General features: G+C 36.1%; 1 protein-coding gene across 1 annotated transcript; it reads right to left on the reverse strand.

Annotated features, from left to right (window-relative positions):
* Positions 1-1,545: 1,545 nt before the first annotated feature.
* LOC103328630 (DEAD-box ATP-dependent RNA helicase 28-like) lies at positions 1,546-7,652 on the reverse strand. The gene is made up of 18 exons (XM_089050251.1): positions 7,258-7,652; positions 6,956-7,126; positions 6,223-6,408; positions 6,068-6,136; positions 5,811-5,917; positions 5,425-5,503; positions 4,845-5,018; positions 4,556-4,704; positions 4,314-4,409; positions 4,086-4,188; positions 3,825-3,887; positions 3,310-3,371; positions 3,030-3,126; positions 2,715-2,833; positions 2,594-2,635; positions 2,335-2,437; positions 1,924-2,022; positions 1,546-1,823 (listed from the first exon to the last, which is right to left on the reverse strand). The coding sequence occupies exons 1-18, from the start codon at positions 7,516-7,518 to the stop codon at positions 1,683-1,685; spliced, it is 2,121 nt and encodes a 706-aa protein (XP_088906377.1). The 5' UTR covers positions 7,519-7,652; the 3' UTR covers positions 1,546-1,682.
* Between the last annotated feature and the right edge of the window lie 14,954 nt (positions 7,653-22,606).

Here is a 22,606-nt window from a genome sequence, read left to right on the forward strand (position 1 = left end):
CCTTATAAGCTCATGCTATGTATGTCCCTTAATTTTTTAATGTGAGAACACTAAAAGTCTACCTAACTATGGTGAATCACAAATTCGATTTTATGAAACCATAGAGACATGATGGTGTTAGCAATCTTCTGTGAGGGAGCCATTTTTTCCTAGGAGAGAAATAGGAGTGTTGCTTCTCAGCCTCAAAAATCTCAAATGCTTAAACGCTGAATAGGAAGAGAGACACAAGGTTCTTTAAATAGTGCTTAAAAGCAAGTGAAATCCAACATGTCTCTTACGTGGCCGGCCATGCCTAGTCAATGGGCCTATTAGGCCTGTTGAAATTAAGTTGTTATACAACTCAAATTAGAAGCTCAATGGGCCTAAAACCCGAATTGTATTTTAAGGCATAACCTAACATAATATGTTTGATTACTTAAATTCTTAATTACTTATAGTTTAATTGATTAACTAAACTTAACTAACATAATTGGCTTAATCATCTTCATTGGTTTTTCCTAGGCTCAAGCTTTATATTTAGTCAGAAAGTGCACAATTAGAAACCGAATATAATCATAACACATTTATAATCGACCAACTACAATATAATCAAGAAACTGAAACTCAAACGTGATACATTTGAGTACAAATTATCATACCATATGCATATCGAATAAGATATTTTGATTACAATCTATAAAATTCGAGTTCAGCCGGTTTAGGATGAGAGAGAGAGAGAGAGAGAGAGAGAGAGAGAGAGAGAGAGAGTTTTCAACTTGAAGGTTAAAGAAGACTCGGGACTTGAGTGATGAAAACATAGAAAGAGGGAAAGATATATCTAAGAAAAATCCTTGAAAACGCGGGTTAGTATAAATTTACTAATAGACCTAGGGGTGGGCACGATACGGTATTGAGCCCGTACCGCTACCGATACCGGAAATTTAAATCGATATGGTACGGTATGGGATTATGGTTTGCCAAAATTAGTACCGTACCGTACAAATCGGTATCGGTACGGTATCGGTACCATTTCGGTACCAAAATGATACAACTAAAAAATGAATCAATTCAATATTCAACACCAAAATAAGTGATGCCTAAGTTACAAATTCAAAGATTCAACATATTCAATATCCAAATCCTAATCAATATATTCAATATCCATCAACAAATTCAATATCCAAATCCTAATCAACATATTCAATATCCATCAACATATTCAATATCCAAATCAACCAAATCAATATTTATCCATCAACAGATTCATCAAATCCAAATGATTTAAACTCATGCCTTATGACTTACAAACCAAAATAATTAAAATTATGCCTTATGACTTACAAAAATACAAACACAATCCAAACATAAATGACAAAAACATAAAGTTATACTATTCGGTACGGTACGGTATTGACCGGTACCAAAATCTTGATACCACTACCATACCATATTCTATTGGTACGGTACGGTACGATACCGAATATCTCCTCATACCAAATAAAACGGTATGAAATCGGTATGATACGGTGCGGTTAGGGTACGGTTTCGGTATTTCGGTTTAAGATGCCCACCCCTAGATAGACCGCAATAAAAAAAATATTGAAATGACTCATGTGCTTTCAATTTTGTCTCAGTTTGCCCCCTGAACTTTAAGATGATTGTATACCTCCCGAGCTTTATTTCCGCATGTTACCCCACTCTGTCTATTTTGTGGTAAGAATCATTAAGTTGGGTGATGTGGTATGGGTAATTTTAACTTTAACTTTCCATTTGATTTTCATCGATCCTCTTAACATTTCTCTAGCTGCTTCCAATTTCCGGCGCATCTTGCGAGGCAAATTTTTCTGTTCCAGACATATGAAGTTACAAGCAGAATAAACAAAAAAACTATCAATCAAACATAGATATGAAAAATCCTAGACTTTGATGAGTGATTATAGTCACCTCAAGCTCCTGCTTCCTCTTTACTTTCATTTTTAAGTCTTCGGCTTGTTGAGCACTGATTACCTCATTTCCAGAATGATTTTCTCTTCCAAGGGATGCCTGTCAATGAAAAACTCTGATGTCATGGTGTACTTTGTTACTTCACATTTAAGAAAAATACTTGCAGTAGGAAAAAAAAAAATTTGTCATCTTAGTGAAAATTAACGCTATGTTGAAGATCAAAGATTGCACTTAATAGCATTCTTACTCCTATCAGCAAAAAACGACATTTTAAGTGCCCATATCAAGGATATTTTCAATATGTTTGCATTTTTTTTTTCTTATGTCAATTTTGTAGCCAGTTAACTAAACAAAATTTGTATATGAAGAAATCATGTTGACAAAACAAACATCATTGAAACAAGAAATTACCTTAGCTGCATTCACTACCATCTTCTTTTGCTTTTCTGTCTGAAACCAGGTCTTCTTGCGGCGTGAATAAATTTCATCTTTGTGTGCAATCATATTCTCTGCCTGTATAAAGGCCACAAACATAAAATCAGAGAAATGATAACAGATAACATCAACTTACCTAGCAACAATTACAGAGGAAGGATAAACCATCTGATTGTAGATTGTTCGCAAAATGACAACAATTAGGCAGGAAAGGGAAGAGAGGTGTGAAATACCTTCTGTTGCTTCCATTTCAGCTTTTCTCAATGCTTGTTCTTCCCTGCATATGTTGACAATCTTTAATAGTTTCACAAAGGACAATTAAATAAGTAAACCTATGTGAAGCACAATACTAAAACCTTTCTTCTAGCAGAATTGCAGCCACTTGATCTTCCATTTGCTCAATTATCTGGGACCACTTAATAATTGATTGTTCGGCAACAATTCGACTCTTCAGTTTTGAACCAGCTCTTTTTGCCTATTAAATTGAATACCCCATGTAACAGGTAGGTTAAAATCATAATTTTACTAAAATCACAACATCAATTTTGTACCCTACAATAGATATGTAAACGTAAATCCTGGATCTCAAGAGCATTAATTAGAAAATTTTGAGTATGAACCCGTTTTCTTTTACGGCCTTAGAACAATGTAAGGAAGAAGAAGATGCTCACAATGGTTTTCAAAAGAGACCGGTCATTATCTGTCACAAAAGTAACAGCATATCCTTCTCTACCAGCCCTTGCTGTACGACCCACTCGATGAACATAGCTGCACCAAGAAATAAACATAGTTGAAGTCAAAAGAAAGCACAAATGAGATTAAAGAGGAATAACACACACACCAAAAGTGCATTAAGAAAATGCGAAATGCAAGCAAGCAGTAGCTTATGACAGTATGCTAATGGTAGGACTATGATGAACCTATTGTAACAACGAGAGATCCGGTCATTACCTTGTAAGATGAGTAGGACATTCATAGTTGATAACTGTCTGAACACCAGCAATGTCAATGCCCTACAGAAGTTAGCGATTTATTAGTTTCTATAAAGCAGCAAACTTTTTATATTTCATGCAGAGTCCAGATGAAGGAGGAGGAAGAGACCACAATCCAACAACGTCACCTGTCTCCTTGCCCATCAAATACACAGGCAAAAAAATAAAATAACATATGGAGGCTAACAAGGGTACTCAAAGAGCAGAGGTGGATTATAATAATAGATTATTACGGGCACCAGTTTTCTTGAAATTCTGGCTGGAAATCCATATGAAGCTTATTAATATATAAATGTGTAGTTTTCTATGTGCAACAGAGGCGGTATGATAATGACCATTAAGTACTGGTACAACGCCCAACATCGGCCAAAGTCAGAGGGAGTAAGATTAAATACAAAGGCATGAGTGACTAAGATGCTCACACATCTAGCAGCACTAATGCATACCAAAAAAGAAATATGAACAAGTTCTTACCCGGGAAACCAATTCAGTTGCAATCAAAAAATCAACTTTCTGCTTCCTGAAAAGTTCCAACGCCTACACAAACCATAAAAAGTAGGATTGTCACAGATTAAAATTAAAGAAGGTAGTAAGATATGAGCAACAGACTATCACACATATCCAACAGGTTTCGATTATATATGTGTGCGTATGTATATATAGGACAATACAACAAACTGATTATACAAAGAACTCGGGCAAACAAACAGTATATCAAGGCACTCAAGTACTCACGTGTAGGCGCTGGTCTTGAGAAAGATTTCCATGAAGCTCAGCTGCTTTAAAGCCAGCTAACCCAAATAAAATCTTCAACCTATGTGCAGCCAGTTTTGTGCCACTGACAGAAGATGAAATAAGATTATACAAAACTGATGAAAGATATCAAGTCATCAACCAAAATAAGGAACTAAACTCAATTATTAATTTATTAACACAATAACAGCTACCAGCAAGACTACAAACCTGAATATTATCACTCTAAAAGTAAATGTCTTTGAACACAATGCAAGCAGAACTGCTTCCTTATTTACTTCACGCGTTCGTCGTATCCTAACCACCCTACATGTCAGTCATAATGACAACAGACAATGAGGTGATCAATCATACAGAAAGTTCTTAACAAATACGTGCTCACGATTGAATTATAGAATCAAATTCTGCAACATTTATAACTAAGTTTATCAAAGCACAAACGAACGAATTACTCCTCAGTTAGTGCCACTGGCCGTCTAGCAGATGGGTCAGCTGAGAGACGTAGTGGTTTGGTAAGAGAAAGCTTAACAAGTTCATCAACTTCAGTAGTCATCGTAGCTGAAAATAGCATGGTCTGTCTCCTTTTGGGGCATAAACGAATCTGGCATGCAAACCATGAATGATTAAAAAGTGTGAAATAATTCCAAGAAGACAGATTAAAAAGCATATATTTTGGTTTTTCAGGAAATCAGCTATATCCCAATTGTTATCCTGCATGCACCAACGGAGGGCAGAGCATACCAGCTCGCGAATTTCAGCACTAAATCCAATCTCCAAAAGTCGATCTGCCTCGTCAAGAATTAGAACAGCGAGATCTTCCAAATCCACAGACATAGAATTATGTAAATGATCTATAATGCGTCCTGGAGTAGCCACAACAATATCTGGCTTTGACCTCAAGGCTGCCTCTTGCGCCTGATAAAAAAATGGCATCACCACCGCATTTTTGATGAAAACAGATGAGCAAAAAAGTAAACAGAAGTCGACTGGATAGCATTATGTAATGAGCCAGATGACATATGCATTCCATCCACATGCATAACCTTTCAGTTAATATGTTTATTTTTCCCTTGTGAGCTGTGACATGATTTTAATGTTTACTCAAGGTCCTCATGTGTGTAGAAATATGTTACCTCATTGTGTTAGGTAGGGACAAAATAAGTATGAGTTGGACATTTAAGGTATCCTATTATTCCCTAGAAACAAACTTTTCCATTGTGTGAAAAAATACAGTTATCATCGTATTAAAAGATGTAAGAATCCACATCGCCTCAAAACAGGAAAATCACAATAAGGGATAAGAAACGAAAGTAAATCAAACCTTTAATGGAAGCCCTCCAACAGCTTGGCAACATCTTATATCCGTAAACTGGGCAAGTTTCTCAATCATACTTAGAACCCTGAAATTAAAGATCCAAAACTAATTAGGCACGACAAGAATCACAAAAATATAATCGGAACAAGATATTAAAAGAACTGTTCCTCAATAAGAATACAATTATGCTCGATCAAATCATATAATCTGATGAAATAGGCTATCAAAATCATCAACAAAAAATAAAATTGGCATGAAAATAAAATTAGATTGACTATCATAAACCCAAGAATCTACAAATCTGTCAACCAATTTCATCCATCCCTTATCATCAATCATTCTTACAATGTAGTTGTCAATAGTAAGAAATGGTGGAACTATCTTAAACTTACTGAAGCCCGAGTTCCCTGGTTGGGGTCAAAACAAGGACCCTTATAGCTGGCACCCGCTTGGGGCGAAACAATAGTCTCTCCAAAGTTGGTAATGCAAAGGCAGCCGTCTGTGAAAAAATGACAACAAATGCATTAGCTGATTGAGACAAAATAGAAAGATTAGCTATGCTGTGAACTAAGACAATTTTGATCCAACTACAACCAATAACGCAATCCCTAGTTACTTGGTACAAAAAGATCTTAACAAACTAATTTACCTTCCCGGAACCAGTAATGGCACTCCCACATATGTCACGCCCAGCCAGGGCTAATGGTATGCACGCTGCCTATACAATAAATTCAGTGAAACTCATATGACAGAAGAAAATATAACAAGAAAAGAATTATCTATCAATGGTATAGGATTGCAAACCTGAATTGGAGTGGGCTTGGTATGGCCCAATTTCTCACAAGCGCGAAGCAAAGGGCGTGACAAATTCAACTCTATGAATGAATTTGCATGAAACGACATTCCTTCTGACGGAGCAAAAAATGGCTGATTATTGTCATCAGCAATATTAAGAGGAGAATCATCATCGCCTTCCTCTTCATCTTCAGGCTGCTTAGAATTTTCCAAAATAATCAACGAACAACAATATTCATTGTAATGAACAACCAACAATATTTAGTAATCTCTTCGGGCACTGGGCTGCTATAAGATGTATTGGGCTCTGTCTTGGGTTGCATAGAGCAACTGGGATCTCCTTTGCTTGGGCTACTTAAAGTGCATTTGATAATTATTTCATTCAGTCTTCAGATTTCATTCACTTTTTTTGAAATCTAAAAATGTTTCAAAATCAAGACATATTTTGAAATGTATCTAAAATTTATTTCAGTTTTCAGTTTCCATTTTTTTTGGTCTCCTTTTTCATTCACCAATTCTAAGTCACAAAACATGCATAGCACTCCATCAACAACTATTAGACTTACACACATGACACTAAGACCTGCATAGGTGCCCCCTTGACCCTGGCAATCCCCATGGATGTCGAACCCAGCTGGTCAACATTTTCTTTAATGTTTTGTCAAGATGGGTATACAGCAAATGAAACAAAAATAAGTGGAAACAAGAAGAAAAAATTTGTCCATGTTATAAAATTCTAAACCTGAATTGGAGTGGGCTTGGTATGGTCCCATGGACGTCGAACCCAGCTGATCAACTCATCGCAAGCCCGAAGCAATGGCTTATTATTATTCCCATTAGAAGGAGCATTATAATCATTATCACCTTCCTCCTGGTCATCTTCCTCATCGGATTCTGGCTGTTTATAATCTTCCTAAACAAATCCACAACAACCAATGATATTTACTATTCTTTAAGAATTTTTAGTTTGATTGAATTAATGAAAATAAAATAATATTCAGTAACCAAATAAACAGAAATGAATAGTGAGGGCTAAGTAGTTACTTGTTTGTCGGATTCGCATTCCGAGCTAATACCCTCATCATCTTCGTCAACAGCACTATGGTGTAAGGTTAGTTGTTGCAGCAGGGCTTTGGTGATCTTGAAATCAACGGAGGTGGTGCTTCCACGAGCGTGTTCTTGGGAGACTATTTCAAAGTAAGATGCAAAGTCCCATGAGGATTGAAAATTTCCATCACCGAGACCTTGTTCTTCATCCGAATATTCTTCATCGCTTGGGGGTTCAAATACGAAACTCGGAGTCATTGGAATAAAGATCAGCCTCAGCTTATATATGAACTAATTGTTAGCTTTGTGATCAGCAGTATATTTCAATAAAAACATAAAACAAAAGCTCAAACCAAGAAAACGTCCAAAAATGACCAAACACAAGAAGAATTACAATTTTTGTTTCATCACCCAATTCCCAACAACCAGACAGAAAAATGTAGACAAAAAATATAAATTTTCTTTCCATAGCTTTTCTCAGCTACCAAATATATTAATTAAACCCTAAAAAAACCCCAAATTGCATGATAATTCAATTCAAATTAAACCCTATATAAACCCCAAACCCCAAATTCCAGATTTATTTTAAGGGAGTTTTACTAAAACACCCAAAATGGGGGTTGAAATTATAAAAAAACTCAAGCACTATTTAAACATATAAACACACCCAAAACCCATCATTACACACACTCAAAATTCATTTATAAACACACCCAAAAAGTTGACTTTGGGGTTGATTTTGGGTGTGTTTCTATGTTTAAATAGTGTTTGAGTTTTTTTATAAATACATGTCTAGGATTGGGTTTATTTATAAATTTGTATTATTTTAATTCAAATGAAACCAGAATAAACCCCAAATTGCAGATTAATTTCTGTATGTACTTCTATAAAGCCAGCCAGCAACAACAGCTCCAAGCCTCCAATCCAAGCTCAGCAAACAATCCCTGCCAAAAATCAATTAAACATCATTAGAAAAGCTTAATTATACCCCCAATTGAAAACTGAATTGGTTAATTAAACCCCAGAACCGAAACCCTATTGGAATCCCTAATTTCAAAGCCTTTAACCGAAACCCTATACCTCAAAATTGACGTGCATAATAATTGTATTCCGAATTCAAATGCATCATTTAACCCTAAATCGAAACCCTAGAATTCCCAATTCGAAGCCCTTATTGAAACCCTCAATTTCAGAAATTAGGGTTGGATAAAAAAATTACAAATTTATAAATAAACCCAATCCTAGACATGTATTTATAAAAAAACCCAAGCACTATTTAAACATAGAAACACACCCAAAATCAACTCCAAAGTCAACTTTTTGGGTGTGTTTATAAATGGGTTTTGAGTGTGTGTAATGATTGGTTTTGGGTGTGTTTATAAAGTGTTTTGGGTGTTAGGTTTTATAATTTCAACCTCCATTTTGGGTGTTTTAGTGAAACTCCTAAAAAATTTACCTGATGAGGAGGAGGAGATGGCGATTCAGAGGCCACTGATATGCTTCAAATCGATGAGAGATGTAAGGCTGAGATGATGAGATGAGATACAGAGAGAGAGATAGAGACTGAGACCAGAGACTAGGGTTGAGTCTCGGATGGTCGACGGCGAGAGGGTAATCGAGGCTGAGAGAGGGAGGCGAGGCGGCGGTGTGCGGCCCTGCCCAGGCGAGTGGCACAAGCCAGGGCCCAAAATTTTTAAAGTAACCCACATGTCTTAGTTTTAAAAAATTTAATATTTTACTTAATACGTCAGTTCTTTTTTGCCAAAAAAAGAAGTCATTTTACTGCACATTTATTTTACGACTAACAGAGATAGCCTGAATAAATAAGAAAAAATAGATATTAGACATAATAATTTTTACTGATTAGGATTTGGGTTTTAATACATAGTTTTCAAATTTTGTTTTGGATTTGGCAGAAAGGGAGGCCTAAATTCATTGGGTTTGTCTAAATTAGAAAAGTAAAATACAATTTTACCATTTTTTGTTGAAAAGCCTTGCAAAAATTAGATTTCATCCTCCCCTCTCTCTCCTTCAACTGGAAAACAGCGCAGCCACATTCCCAATTTCACGACGACTTTCTGTTGGCATAACGACCTTATTTCGTCATTGTTCCTGCACGAAAGTTGCTCGTCATCACCTCCTCTTTCATTTTCCCAAAATACCTGACTCAAACAGCCGGCGTTCATGGCCAATTTTGGCTGGAACAGTCCAATAATCGCACCTTTCCATAAACCCAATTTTACAGCGACTTTCCATCACTGTAACGACCTTATCTCGCCATCACCTTCTCTATCATCTCCCCAAAATACCTGACCCAAACAATAGGAGTTCAGGGCCAATTTTGGCTGGAGCGATCCAACATCCGAGTTTCGCTTTGTGGATTGCGGTTTCGCTTTTTACATTGCAGTTTCTGTTTTGATTGGTGGTTGATGTGCAAAGTTTGGGGTTTCATTTGGACTGGGAAGGGAGTTTGCATTGTGTAAGCTCACACTGTAGCATTTGCACTTTTTTGAATAGTGTTTGCTTGTTTGTGAAGAGAGAGTGGGTGTGTGCATGTGTGTGTTGATGGATAACTGGGGATTGGATGCTAAGGAGCTGAGGTTGTGATGCTACTTAGGCAGAACTACTAGGTTTTGCCGTAATCAGAAGGAGGGGAGTTCTTTGACATTTGCTTTAGTGGTGAGGTATTTTTAGTTGATCTCTCAAGTATTGGTTTCATTATTATCTCTTTATTTCGTATGTCTTCTTATTTTTTCCTTTTGTTATTGAACCACGCATTTTGATTGGCAAAAGAAAACAACATTGATTTCATTACCATTATCCCAACTCTTTAGTTTGGGTGAACAAGAACATGCAATTTTAACATGAAGCAGCATTCTTATACTCAATCAAGTTCTCGGAGATGAAGGCGATCTTCAATGACACAAAATCTTCTTCTTTTTTCGAAAATTGAAATGCAGAAAACGGAAACTGAAATGCAAAAAACGAAAATTACAATGCAGAAAACGGAAACTAAATTGCAAAAAATGGAAATTGCATTGCAGAAAACGGAAGCTGCATTGTAGAAAATGGAACCTGCAATGCAGAAAATGTAGGCTTTACTGTATTCAAAATAATCTTGAACCAATTTAGCACTTAAACCACACCTTAACACAAATTTGACAATTAAACAATAGAACAAGTAGAGATAAGACTTACTTGAATTAGTCATAATCAGATATACAAGATGATCTTCTCCTCTCAGTATTCCAAAATGTCAAGGCTTTCAATAGGACAAGCATACAGAATATGAACGTGTAAATATGAGAGCAGAGACCAAGCCTTTTATCCAAGTTGCTTTACAATTGACTCTCCTATTAAGAGACAACTGCTAGCCAAAACGTGGAGATAATGGATGATATCCACCTCCTGTAATAGTTATTCCATTTAATCATTATCTGAATAAAAGTCTCATAATATCTTAATTTAAATATAACTCTATTTATTATTTATATGATACCTCATAATAATGAAAAGGCAAACTCACAAAATATATGGAAAAACTTACATTCTCCCACATGAGTGTAGCCAATTCATCAAACAAAAAGTATCATATTGAATAATCAACAATGATCACTGAGTTATATGAAATTATAGATAACTTTTGACAACTAACCATACTGATATAAAGAGCTGAACTTTAGAAAACTTGACACACTTAAATTGCACCAGCACTCTAAAATCACAAACTGATCATATCATAATGTAAATGTTGCAGACATGGAATAAGAAGTGTGAGTCTCGGTACCATGGGACTCCCAAATTTCGTTGGTCTTATGATGTCATGAACATCATTCAATTTCAACATAACGTTGCAAAGACTTCATAAACACAGCACTAGAACCAGAAAAAATATTAAAATATTCAAAGGTGAAGAATTACCTTACTCCCACATTCAAAACAGATCAATCGAAGCTTGCAGACCCATTTTTGGCACTAGTCTTTGAAATCCAGTCACACACAAAGCTTTTGTTAAAGGATCTGCTATCATATGCAAAGTGCCAAGATGCTCAATATCAATGACTCCATCTCTTACCTTGTCCTAAAGTGTCAAGTACTTGATATCCAGCAGCCTTGAAGCATCAGGTCTTTTATTGTTTTTGGCAAAGAACACAGTTGAACTATTATCACAATATAGCTTCAATGGCCTCTCTATACTCTTGACAATTTTCATACTGTGAATCAAATTCTTTAACCAAACACATTGCCTTGCAGCTTCAAAACATCCAATATATTCAGATTCCATTGTAGACACTGATCTGGTAGTTTGCTTCTTACTTCTCCATGAAACTGCACCACCAGCTAAGATAAACATATAGCCACTTGTTGACATTCTGTCATCAACACAGCCTCCCAAATCAGCATCTGAATAGCAAACTAAATCAAGTGAATCCACATAATGATAACACAGCACATATGATTTAGTCTTTTGCAAATATCTGAGAACCTTTTTGCTTGCATTCCAATGAGCAATACCAGGATTTGATTGAAACCTTCCTAGTACACTTAGTGCAAATGCCAAGTCTGGTCTAGTACAAACTTGAGCATACATCACACTACCTACCAAGGAAGCATAAGGCTTATCTTTCATGGCCTCAATTTCAAAATCTGTCACAGGACATTGATGAGTAGAAAATGTATCACCCTTACCAATTGGAACATCACCACCACTACATCTTTCCATGTTGAACCTTTTAAGAACTCTGTCAATATAATTGTTCTGAGATAACCCCAAAACGCTTCTTGACCTGTCTCTAACAATCTCAATGCCCAAAACAAAATGAGCCTCACCTAAATCCTTCATATCAAAACTACTAGAGAGCATACTCTTAGTATCTTGAAGCAATTGAACATTTGAACTTGCCAAGAGTATATCGTCTACATAAAGAACCAGAAAAATAAAATTGGACTTCACCATTTTCATGTAGATGCAATTATTAAATCTGTTTTCAACAAAACCAAATGAAGTCACAACCTGATCAAACCTTAAATACCACTGTCGAGAAGCCTGTTTAAGTCCATATATTGACTTATTTAACTTACAGACAAAGTTCTCTTTCCCCCTTTCAATGAATCCTGGTGGCTGCTTCATGAAAATATCTTCTTTGAGAAAACCATTGAGGAAAGCAGTCTTCACATCCATTTGGTGCAATTCAAGATTGAAGTGTGCTGTGAGAGCCATGATAATTCTAAAAGAATCTTTGGTTGACACAGGAGAGAAAGTTTCAGAGTAATCTAAACCTTCTCTTTGTGTAAACCCCTTTGCAACTAGCCTTGCCTTCAACCTTTCAACTCTTCCTTGAGAATCCCTTTTAGTCTTGTAAATCCACTTGCAGCCTATTGGTTTGACACCAGCAATAGGCTCAATCAAAGTCCAGACACCATTCTTGTCCATAGAAGCTAATTCCTCTTCCATAGCAACTTGCCAAAGAGTTGATTGAGAACTTTCCATGGCTTCTCTATAAGAAACAGGATCATCAAGATCTCCAATGTTAAATTCAACTTCCTGTAAATACACCATATAATCACCAGGAATTGTAGATCTCCTCGGTCTTTGAGATCTTCGAAGTGCAGGCTCAGGATTAGCAGAGTTCTGCTGTACTTCTGGTTCTAGAATAGGCAATACATCTGCTTCCTCAACCGGTTCTTCAAATACTTGTGGCTGTGGAACATTATTTGTAACTGTCTCAGATGTTGAACATGGAATTGGCACTGGAATTGATATTGAGTTTCCCGAGGATGCAACTGAAGTTTTATCAATTTCTTCAAAAATATAAGAATTTTTGGACTGTGAGGAAGATGTGCTGAAATCCTCAATAAACTTAGCATTATTAGTCTTAGCAATTCTTGTATGCAAAGTAGGACAATAAAACTTAAATCCTTTAGACTTCTCAGAATAACCAACGAAGTAACAACTAGTGGTTCTCATATCAAGCTTCTTTTCTGTTGGATGGTAAAGCCTAGCTTCAGATCTACAGCCCCATGTATGAAAATGATTGAAGCTTGGTTTTCTACTTGTCCATATCTCAAATGGCGTGGAGGAATTGACTTACTTGGTACTCTATTCAAAATATAATTAGCTGTCTTTATGGCTTCGCCCCACAGAAATTCTGGTAACTGGGAATGAGACAACATGCTTCTAACCATATCCTTCAGTGTCCTATTTCTCCTCTCTGCCACTCCATTTTGATGTGGAGTTCCAGGTGTTGTATATTGTGCTACAATGCCTTGCTCTTGAAGAAAAATAGCAAAAGGACCCTTTTGTTGTCCAGCCTCTGTATGCCTGCCAAAATATTCCCCACCACGATCTGATCTTACAGCTTTAATGGTTTGGTTCAGCTGATTTTCAACTTCTAATTTGAAAACTTTGAAACAGTTTAAAACTTGTGATTTTTCAGAAATCAAATACAAATATGAATATCTAGAAAAATCATCTATAAAGAGAACAAAATAGAAATTTTCACATATTGTCCTTGTTGGAAATGGACCACAAACATTTGTATGTATTATCTCTAACAAGTTACTGCTTCTAGTTGAGTTTATTTTCCTTGTGCTTGTGGTTTTGCCTTTAAAACAATCAATACATGTCTCAAAATCATTGAAATCCAAATATGGCAATATCTACCTTTTCATTAATCGTTCCATTCTATCCTTTGATATATGCCCTAATCTCCTATGCCAAAGCATAGAAGATCTGTCATTATTGAGCATTCTCTTAGAAACAGAATCAACAATATGGAACATTCATGAAAATAAGTACACTGAAGCTGCCACAAGTCACCATTAAGAAAAGCATGACCAAGTAATTTATCAAACTGATTTTTGTGAAAAATACGAATACTTGCATCATCACCAATATAAGAAAAACCATCCTTAACAAGCTTTGAAACTGAAAAGTAAATTCCTTCTCATTGAAGGGACATAAAAAACATTATTCAATACTAAAATAAAACCACATGACAACTCTAACTTAACACTACCAACAGACTCTACTTCTACTTTTGTTCCATTTCCAACAAAGACTTTGTAGATCTCTCAATTTTGGTCCTTCTGGCTTTTGAATCCCTGCAACAAATTAGTGATATGAACAATGCAACCATTGTCAAACCACCATGAGTTTTGTGGAATAAAAACCAAATTTGTTTCAACAGTAACAAAAACATCAACAATTTGAATACCTTTCTTAATGAGCCATGCCTTAAAACTAGGGCAATCTTTCCTCACATGCTCAGCAGATTTGCAAAAGAAACATTTTTTGAAAATGTCTTTGTTAGGTTTAAGACCAGAACTAGTGGTAGCAGTAGAGTTTTGAGCAGGCACAACAGGGTTATGAGCATTTTTCTTTGAATTGGAATATGAACCCATTTTTGGTGCATTTGTCTTCTGATTGGGATTTCCAGATTTATTGACTATAGCTGCTTTCTTTCCTTTCCTAGCATGTACCAAATTGACAACTTTAGCTTTGCCCTTTTTTAATTTCTCCTCCTCTTGACAATAAATAGCAATAAGTTCATTGACAGTCCAAGTCTCTTTCTGGGTATTGTAGTTGATCTTCACTTGCTCATAATCAGAAGACAAGGAATTGAGAGCCATATGAACAAGGAATTGATCAGTAATATGCAAATCCAGATTGTTGAGCTTGTTTGCCACATTAACAAGTTTGAGGAGATGCTCTCTCATGCTCCCAGTTCCATCAAACTTGGTTGAAGTGAGTGTAGTAAGATAAGAACTTGATTCAGCCTTGTCAGACCTCTTAAACTTTTCCTCCACAACTTCCATATAATCCTTGGCAAGATCACAGCCTGGGATGCCACCTCTGATGTGCTCTTCCATTGAATTTTGCATTATAAGCAAAGACATATCATTTGCTCTCTCCCATTTCTTAAAAGCATCCTTTTCTTATTGACTATTGACATCAGTCAGCTGCTGGCTTAGGCTCTTTAAAAGCTATGGTGAACTCAAGTAATCCCAAATTCATATCAATTTGTTGCTTCCATGTCTTGAAGTTGGTCCCATTCAGTTTCTCAATGTTAATAAGGTCTAACATATTGAAACCTGCCATTAATTATAGTAACATAACATAAGCTTCGAAGTTCACAACAATTGTGACTAAAACTGATATCTAAATGCTTTAGTCAAACTTAAGTTATAGAAACTGATCACACCTTTAGGCAAGAAATCACTCTATAAATGCAATGAACTATCAAAACAAAAATTTGCATAGCCAAGCATAAAGCACAAGAATTAGTACAAATTCAACACCTTTGGGTGAGATTAAATAATACTAACCAAGTTTTTCATGACTCACTAGACATTAGTTTATAGCCAAACCCAGTAGACAACTTCTTTGGAAGAAAATCTACCTATTAATGTTTATAAACTACAAACTGAGCATCAAAATTGATTTTAAATAGCAAAGGATCAGATAAACCACTTTGGTAGTTTACCCATCCAATCCCAAAATCATCCCAGTATATAATCTTGTTAATTTAATTAAATCAACAAAATTCATCAAAAAACCATTAGACAAATCAATTGAGACTGAATTTGATTCCTAATGTTTACTCATCAAATTGAATAATCAGCAAGTAACATCACAAGTGCATTGAAATATAATGATATAAAAATTACAAGTATAATCATTAACGCAGCGGAAAAAGACAAAAAAACAAGGATAATCATAAATGACACAATTTCGATAAACGTTAACCAAAATAGATGAGTTTAAGGCTGAATTGATAGCTCTGATACCACATGTAAGCTTTACTGTATTCAAAATAATCTTGAACCAATTTAGCACTTAAACCACACCTTAACACAAATTTGACAATTAAACAATAGAACAAGTAGAGATAAGACTTACTTGAATTAGTCATAATCAGATATACAAGATGATCTTCTCCTCTCAGTATTCCAAAATGTCAAGGCTTTCAATAGGACAAGCATACAGAATATGAGCGTGTAAATATGAGAGCAGAGACAAAGCCTTTTATCCAAGTTGCTTTACAACTGACTCTCCTATTAAGAGACAACTGCTAGCCAAAACGTGGAGATAATGGATGATATCCACCTCCTGTAACAGTTATTCCATTTAATCATTATCTGAATAAAAGTCTCATAATATCTTAATTTAAATATAACTCTATTTATTATTTATATGGCACCTCATAATAATGAAAAGGCAAACTCACAAAATATATGGAAAAACTTACAGAAAACTGAAACATAAATAACTTATTTTACATTCTAGGTGGTCTTTAGTTTGATTCCCTCTCTCCCAACATGTCTTGAATTTAAAAAAAAAATTTGTTTTTTTTTAACTCTATAGCTGAGCATTTTTGCCCAAACTCAGCATTGCAGTTTCCGTTTCTGCATCGTAGTTTTCGTTTTAGTACTTTCATTGTGGTTTTCCATTTTGGTTCCTCACTTATTAATATATTTATTTTTCCCCATACTATGGAGTGTAGTTTTTGTTTTTATTTTTTGCATTTTTTTTCTTTACATCATTGATATTTACATTGTTTTTGTTTTAAAATCCCACTTAAATATGAGAATGTTTGGTTTTTCTAGAAACTGTAGTGCATTTTTCGATCTTCTTCTATTGCAGTATCATGTTTTGATGTGAAGCTCAGTTTTTATAAGTTGATTTTTGAACTCTTTGATGTAATTTTTATTTTTTACTTTGGCTTTTTTTTTTATTATCAAATTTGAGTTCAAGGTGCTATTTGGTTAGAGATTTTTGGATAATTTTCTAGTACTCTCATCATGGTTTTGACTTTTAGGTCCTCACTTATTAGTAGGTGCATTTTTGCTCAGACTCTGCATTGTAGTCCATTTCCGTTCTAGTACTTTCATCATGTTTATTTTTTCCCACTCTGCAGTGCAATTTTTGCTTCTATAAAATTAATTTTTGTTTTTGTTGGTGTTTTTTTTTGTTTGCAGTTAATTTTTATTTTTATTTTTACATAATTGATATCAACATTGTATTTTTGTTGCAATTTGTGTTTTTATTTGCAGTTTTTGCATAAATATGTGTTGAAATGATTTTTTTTTAAAACCGTTGATTGTTTATATAATATTGTGTACTGGATAAATATCACAAGAACAAGTTTGGTGTAGTGGTTTATGAGTGAGCCCTCCTCCTTTGAGGGTAAAGGTTTGAGTCTCTTCAATGACACAAAATCTTCTATTTTTTTTAAGGTGAATAAAGGGCAACGGACTTGGTCCCCTGACGGCGGCAGGCTTGCGATGGGTTGTGGTGGGTGGCAGGTGATCGGTGATGGGAGGCGGCTGGCGGTGATGGGCGGCGACGGTTGGCCGAAAGGGGGATTGCCGGAGGTGGACATGTGGCATAGTGTACTTGCCTTAGAAGGAGTGGCATTTTGTGTAATTTTGATATTTTTTAATTATATTATTATAAAATTAGGTACTACTTTTTTGTCTTTGACCTTATGGTAATGAGATAAGATTGTATTCCTATCTTCCAAATTAATAAACTATATTGTGTCTTAAAACTAAAGCTCCCTAATAAGTAACATACTAGGATTGAAATCTCTAAATAAAAAAAATAAAGGGATTGATATATTTCTCATGTAATCCATTTCTTGAGGTTTCTTGGCCTTAGTTTTTAGGTATGATTTTCTTTATGATTGCTGGCCTTTTGTTCTCATTTATCCATTGCCATAAAAGAATAGTCTTCAGGTGGGTGGCCTTGAGAATGATGAAAGATGTACAGCAGATGAAAACAAAAGGAGAATACAGAGGTAGGAGGGAGGAGAGACAAAATAAAAATATTTAAAATGTTCTGAAAAGTTTTATTTATTTATTTCCCAATGTGTATTAATTGTTGGCCTTAATTGAGTCTACATCCAATCTTAGCCATTAAAAGTTCTTCAAAAAAAAAAAAAAAATTTTGTTTAGAAATTATTGTGTCTATAAAGGGGCATAACTTAACCTTTCGTCATGGGCCTTAAAAAATTCAAGACCGGCCCTTGTACTCCTAGCTTACATTTAGCACTATGTACTCATCTAAAGTGTTCTTTTAACCATTAATGGTCTTGAGATCAACTTTCTTTTATGCGAGCATGCTATTGTTAGCGGTTAAAACCCTAACTAGCTTAAAAGATATAATATATTTGCTCCCCAAGTATTTGACTTTAAACAAACGATTGTGATTTGAAGTGGGGAAAATACAGGTAAGTAAAGGAAAATACAGGTACTTGAAAATAAAACAAACAAGTTCAAGTAGAACTGCTTGAAATACATACATGAAAGGAGCTACCAAGTCTGGAAAATCATCAGAACATTGGACTTTGATTTCTGCCTGAAACACCATTGCAGAGACGTTTACTTTTTTAGGTTGGATTGGATTTTTTGTGACCGGACTGGATTTTACTGAATTGGTAGTACCTTCAACTAACTAGAATTTAGTTGGCAATCGATACCCATGATTGTGTATTGGTAAAGGTTTCTTCAGGTTTGAGCCAAAAGTGACTAGGATTGTGAGCTGGAATTCTGAGCAAAATCTCAAGGATAGCTTTGGTGGTCCTTGGCACCTTTGCTGGCTTTGCTGCTGTATTTGTAGGCTTGAATGATTTGTTTAAATCATTTAACTTTGTTGATACCAGAATCGGCAACCAATAAGAGCTAAATACGTGGACAATATGCGTTATCGGTAGGGGAGACCACAGCACCGGCATGCCAATCGCAGAATAGAAACACAAATGCCCATTGGATGCGTGGCACGTCCACAGTGAATGTCCACAGTCTCCACATCGAAATTCTACACAACTTGCACACCTCCCAAGGTTTATAAAAGGAGCACAATTCCCCAAATTTGGGGTAGTCTGAACTTTCGGCATACTGCCTTTAGATATGTTCAATTCTCTTACTTAATCCGTACTTACTTAAGCATCGGAGAGCCTTGGCCGGTACCAACCAGTGCCTAAGGTCTTACCGAGCATCTGCTATCTTACAGATCACGCGCTCTACCGAGTCCCAAAGCATACCAAAGGCCTAACATCACTAAGTTGAGCGGGAAAGTGCTGTACCATTTTTTCCCATCAACAATTTGGCGCCATTTGTGGGAAACGATCAAAATCGACCCATTTTCTCCAAAATACATGGGGACCACTTCAGTATGAACGTTCTTGTGAGAAGACTGATTACCGTTCGATAGGCAAAGTGCAGCAAGCCTCGCGCTACCCCCTTGCACTCCTTTCGGTAATTCACCTGTGATTCAAACCATAGCCGAAATAGAGCTTCTGGCACAAATTACTTCCCTTCGTCAGGACATGGCTAAGCCGCAAGAACACAACAATCTCGTCGTCTAAAGTGGATTTAAACCCAATCGTGGCGCACACAAACCATTCAAACCACCCAATCTTCCCGAGCTTACAAACCCCAAGTCGGCAAAAGAAGGGTAAGAAGGGGCAAAGGCCACGCTGCGCCCTCCAAACAGCTTAGTAATCCTAGCTCCCAGAGACCAACCGCACCTACCGAAGAAGGTCTACGCCGATTGCCGTCATCGACTTAACGATAAGGAGGTTTGAAAATGGTACTTAGGTGACGAGGGGTAAATTTAAAAGATATTCAACCAAGAACGCAGCAAACTTCACACACTCTAGACCTTGACCAAATACTCTTATGACTAGTCAACTGTCATATATGAATTATACCAAACAATAACATACACAGAGCACACCAAGATGTACCTGCAAGCCTAGAGAATTACTAGTGACAACCTAGGCACTCAGAAGGACCCGTCAATCTAGGCATCCCATGTGCTAGCAACAACTATGGTGAAAGTGTGTGAAGACCAAACAGCAGAATCAAGCAAACACCAAACAGCAGAAAAAGATGACTAGTCAACTGCACAAACCCAGATGACTAGTCAACTGTCAAGAACACAAACCAGAAAATTTACAGAGTTGGAAACCAGAAACTGTTTACAGAAACCCACCATTGGGAAAAAGCTGGGGTCATCAACCGACCAGGCAAACCACTAAGTAGAAAAAGATTCTTACAAAGGAACACAAGCAAGCTCAAGAAAAACCTAGATCTATTTAGGAAGATGAGCTATACCTCCTTTGTGCAATCTTCTTCTCCAACTTAGCAAAGCTTGAAGCTCAGTTCTTCATGGCAATGGCAGCTCCTTCTCCAGCTCGTTCATCCCATGGCACTAGCTTGCAAGCTCCAACACAAACCGAAACCAATTTGGATTCAAAGGAGAAAGACCAATTTCTTCAAGAAACCATACTCTTGAAGAAATCAATCTTGAATCTGACCTAGATATAAATGAAAGATGATTTAAGTAGCTAGATGCAGATTTCGGGTTTCAAAAGCGTTTTTCAAAAAGATATTAATTGGAAAAACTCATAGATGAAATATTTGGTTTTCTCTTGAGGAAGAAGAAGAGAAAGATCGCAAGCCAATCTTTCCAAAACTTCCTCCCCAAAAGAGACAACAGCCAAATGAGAAATATCGTGGCTTTTAATGTCCAACGAATTCCTTAGGTCGACAACCCACTTGGCAGGTGAGAGAGAAAGAATAAAAGGACAAAATTTGTTATCCACTGGAAACAAGGATGACTAGTCATCGAGAAACGGATGACTAGTCATCATTTTATGAAGACTGTTTAATGTAATGATATGCAATGCTCAATACCTTTGTCAAATTGCTTGAGCCACCATAGAGCAGAGATTAGAGAAGAGCACCAATAAAAGTTTTCCCTAATCTAGACTTGAGCTTGATAAATTACATTACACATCCTATTACAAAGTTGTCAAGGGAAGCCAAAAGAAAATAGTAAAAACCATACATTAACAATCTCCCCCTTTTTGGCTTTCCTTGACAACACACTCTCTAGGAACACTCAACCCAAAACCGAGACTAAGGAGATGATGAAATGAAGATACCTGCAAGAACAACCAATCTTCCCGGCACAAAAACAAGCATATTATCACAGAAATTTTAAAACAATGTGCAATGTGGGGTTGAGAGTGTTCTCCCCCTTGTTGATAAGGAAAGTGCAAAAAGGCAGAGAGATAGAAACAACATACAAAAGTAACCACAGAGTGATAGGCATATATGAACAAGGTTAACAGCAAATAACTTAGATTGATGACTAGTCAAATAACAGTTGTTTAAAACAGTACAGAACATAGATTTATGACTAGTCAAATACTAGTTGTTCAAAACAGGACAGAACAACTCCCTATCAAAATGCACAGACTAATCACAATGTGATTACAAAATAACTCCCCTACCGACTGCGGAGGGTACAAGATTAAAACCACTACACAAATAGAAACTCCCCCTAAAGCAAAAACACCCCATTTAGAAAACATACTCCCCCTGAGTATCATATAGCATAAAGGAATTAACCTTTGACGTACTCATTAAGCGAACTTTCCATAAATAGCCAACAAACACAAAAGTGCATCAGGCTAAAGAGAATAAGAAATGGAGCATAAGTTGCAAGGAATCATACCTAAAGCAATTAAAATCAAGTGGCTGAATTTAATTTCAATGTGTACACATTACACATAAAGAAACTCCCTTAAAAAGATAGAGTTTCAGCAACATATTTATCAAAACAAGGGACAACCAATGAATTTTTCTTTACACACCATAGTACAAAATCAAGACAAAGTACTAAGGTTTCAAAATTTAAGGCATCAATCATTGTCAATTTGAAGAAAGCACCAAGCAAGATGAACCCTAAATTTTTGCTCAAGATTGAGGACATGCGAGAAAGAACACAAGACATAAGTCTCTAGGTTGTCCAAAAACACAACATAGCTTCCAAAAAGCACAAGAAGAAGAGAGTGGACTAGTGAAACGGACTAGTCACGCATGTCCAAATTTAAGGTGGCATCAAAAGACCAACAACCTCATAGACACAGCCAAGAATAAAAGAGAGCAAATCAATCAAGATAAGGCTTAGAAAGGCAACATTGATGTATGAAAATGATAAAAAGAATCAGCAAGAATGTTGCCAAAACACATGCATCTCAAAGAAACTCCCCCAACAAAATAAATTAGCCAACAATCCAAAACACATATAGCACAGCAAACTCGTAAGGATTTCAAGACCAACTTATTAAGGTGACTGGTCATAGACCAAAGTGGCATCATCCAAACACGACCACACATAAACACAGTACCAGTGTTGAAACAGCGAAGGTGTAAATGAGACAAGGAGAAGACAAGTGAGCCTTTGTGCTTTGTGTCATAACCAATGGTCTTAGTTCTTAGAGAGTGAAAATTAATTTCACCAAAAGGCACAAGATCCCTATTAAGCATA

Source organism: Prunus mume, linkage group LG4 (genome assembly GCF_029339155.1).
Source record: "Prunus mume cultivar Tortuosa linkage group LG4, ASM2933915v1, whole genome shotgun sequence".
Classification (NCBI taxonomy): domain Eukaryota; kingdom Viridiplantae; phylum Streptophyta; class Magnoliopsida; order Rosales; family Rosaceae; genus Prunus; species Prunus mume.

Coding starts and splice junctions, on each gene's coding strand:
- LOC103328630 (XM_089050251.1), bottom strand. CDS start 7,518: ATGACTCCGAGTTTCGTATTTGAACCCCCAAGCGATGAAGAATATTCG. Junction 6,137..6,222: donor CCAAGCCCACTCCAATTCAG/GTTTGCAATCCT, acceptor TTTATTGTATAG/GCAGCGTGCATACCATTAGC. Junction 5,504..5,810: donor ACCAGGGAACTCGGGCTTCA/GTAAGTTTAAGA, acceptor CTTTAATTTCAG/GGTTCTAAGTATGATTGAGA.